Source organism: Echinops telfairi, unplaced genomic scaffold (genome assembly GCF_000313985.2).
Source record: "Echinops telfairi isolate 266 unplaced genomic scaffold, ASM31398v2 ScPeMD7_7412;HRSCAF=8450, whole genome shotgun sequence".
NCBI classification, from domain to species: Eukaryota; Metazoa; Chordata; class Mammalia; order Afrosoricida; family Tenrecidae; genus Echinops; species Echinops telfairi.
The window spans coordinates 1,542,570-1,545,093 of NW_022111312.1; the positions used below are offsets into that span (position 1 = coordinate 1,542,570).

The window sequence follows — 2,524 nt, forward strand, 5'->3', positions numbered from 1 at the left end:
AGGCCATTTGAAGCCACCGGTCGTTCTGTGGGAAAAGGATTTGGTCTCTGTTTCTGAATAGACAATACCCCTGGGAGCCCGCTAAGGCAGTTCTCCTCTGCGCACTGTGCTTCGTTGCAGTGGGTCCAAGCTGGCCACCACCAAGTTGCATCTGGTTCAGAGTGACCCAAGGAGACAGCACCAGTGGTCGTGTGGTTTCCAAGGCTATATAGCCTTTACAGAAGCTGGCTGCCTTAATTTCCACAGAGCCACCGGTGGGTTTGAATCTGCCTAGCGCGTGGCCCCCGGTGCTCCCCGGGGCTCCTTATGGACAAGATACTCACAGCCGTTAGCTTGATTCCCACTCAATGATGGCCCCATATAGGCTTTCCAAGACTTCGTAAATCCTTCATGGGGGCTGACAAGCAGGCCAGTGGGTTTGAACCACGGGCCTTGCTGTTAGCAGGCCAGTCCTTACCCAGCTAGCGCCGCCGCCAGACAACTAGAAAGTCGACGCCACTGTTGGCTTCCTCTTGAACTCTGAGAAGTCATTTTCCATGGCTCTTTGGAGTTTTTTGGTATGCAAGTCTTTTTCTTCTTTTATTTTTAATCCTTTTTGCTTGGTCTTTGACCTCTGGTGTTTGGATCTTAAAAGACCTTTGAACTGTTTATCCTCTTACTTTATTTACTCAGAAGGAGCCTGCCCCCCTCCCATCATCCCTTGTGATTGTATCTCCCTGGACATATTTCCTAGGGGTCCCCATTGCACACACACACACCCCCAGCGCAACAGGGCCATACTGCACCCGGGACATGGTGCCCCCACGGAGGTGCTCGAGAAGAGCCCTGGACGAGGTCCCCGATGGGGCACCCCCCTAACTCTCGCTTGCCTTTTCAGAAGCGGCACCATGTGCTGCAGACCGCCCATCCCTCGCCGCTGTCTGTGTACCGGGGCTTCTTCGGCTGCCGGCACTTCTCCAGAACCAACGAGCTGCTCCGCAAGGACGGCCGCAAGCCCATCGACTGGAAGGCGCTGTGATTCGTTAAAGGGGCTGCCCGCTGCTGGCCAGGTGCAGGAAGCCACCACTCAAAGGATTGGACGTGAAACCCGCTTTAAAAATATTTTTTCCCCTCAAGTGCCTTTTGCCCATGTGGCCATTGCGCCTTCTTTGCACGGTGGCTTGAAGGCAAATGCAACGCTGCCGGTCAGTTTCTCGACTGCCACAAGCTGCCACCTGCACTGTGAGGGCTACAGGGGGGCACGGGCACCCTTGTAGGCAGTTAGGTGGCTGTTGCCCGTTTTCACCTGGTGGGTTAGGCTTTAAGGTCGAAGGTGGTGGGTAGTTTTGTTTGGGAAGGCCCCTGCTCACCAGCCTGCACCCTTGTTTCCACCACGGATCTTAGAACGGGAAGAAATGGGGACATTGGGAAGCCCCAGGGAATCTCTGCACCTTCCCAGCGGACCTGTCATGAGACCACCTGGATGGGCAGCGGCGAGGCACGTTTTGGCAGAATGGTGGTCAGTGTCCACCCAGATCTGCACCCCCTGAGCCAAGGGAGGGTTTCCTGGAAGGGAGGGTGGAAGTTGGTAAACAAGGTAGGAAAAGGAGAAAAGGGTTTTTTTATGGGGAAGAATGCTCGTGGGAGTTGATCCCGAGTTGTTTTTTTAAGTTTTATAATTTTTTACTAATAGCCCCCAATGAAGGACATTTTCCAACAAAAGGATTCTCTTTTTAAACAACTAGTACAAATTTTAATTTCTGAGCCATTGCTTTTACTGCTGAGTTGTGTGTGTGCACGGGGTGGGATAGATAAGATTATAAATGCTCTTTTTTATGGCCTGAAATAAGTTGGGGGTGTTGTTTGTTTGTTTTTTCTTTCGGGAACATTGAAGGAGGTTTTTTTACTGTTCTTTTTAACAGGTATGCACGTGTGTATGTATATTTAAATTGTTTAGGCCTGCACCGCCATCCTGTTAGAGATGCTGTGAGCTGGGCGGAGAGTTAAACCTTGCTCGACTTTGGTAATAAAAGATTGTTGCCGTTAACGGTTTGTGCCCAGAGTGTCCTTGGTCAGCTCCTCCCCAGTGTCAGCCCTTGCCAAGTTGCAGGACTCCGCAGCGTTCTACTGCCTTTGCACACCGAGTCAAGCCCCTGGCGTTGCCCCTCCCCCTCAGTGCCACCCTCCCCATGGCAACCATTGTCCCCAAGAAGGGCCGCCTGCGCAGGCTGGCCCCGCCCTGCCCCTCTGCCCCGGATGGAGCCTCCCGCCCCTCCAGGCCTCGGTAAGCCCTGGGCAGGATTCCGGGGAGGGGCGGGAGCATGGCGCAGCAGCTGGGTGCCTCTGGGAAGGGCAGCACCCCAACTCCAGAGGTGCTATGGGAGTCCCCTTGTGGTCAGGGTCGGCTGGGGACTCAGCGGCTGCGGGCACGACCTTGAGGGTCCTGGTAGGCTTTCAGGGTTGCTACGGGCCTGCCCTAGGGGAAAGTCCCCGGGCTGCCCCTTTGCCTGGTGTTCCAGCCTCAGCCGGGGGAAAGGGGACGCCT

The 2,524-nt window shown here is 54.6% G+C and overlaps 1 protein-coding gene across 1 annotated transcript in view; it reads left to right on the plus strand.

The window, feature by feature from the left end:
• Positions 1–2,026, plus strand: part of UNG (uracil DNA glycosylase) — a gene marked incomplete at its 5' end in the record, with an annotated part of 16,276 nt that extends 14,250 nt beyond the window's left edge. The window contains one exon of the mRNA XM_045296684.1: positions 734–2,026. Coding sequence (XP_045152619.1) covers positions 734–1,018 — 285 coding nt within the window. The remainder of the gene's footprint in view (positions 1–733) is intronic.
• Positions 2,027–2,524: the final 498 nt, after the last annotated feature.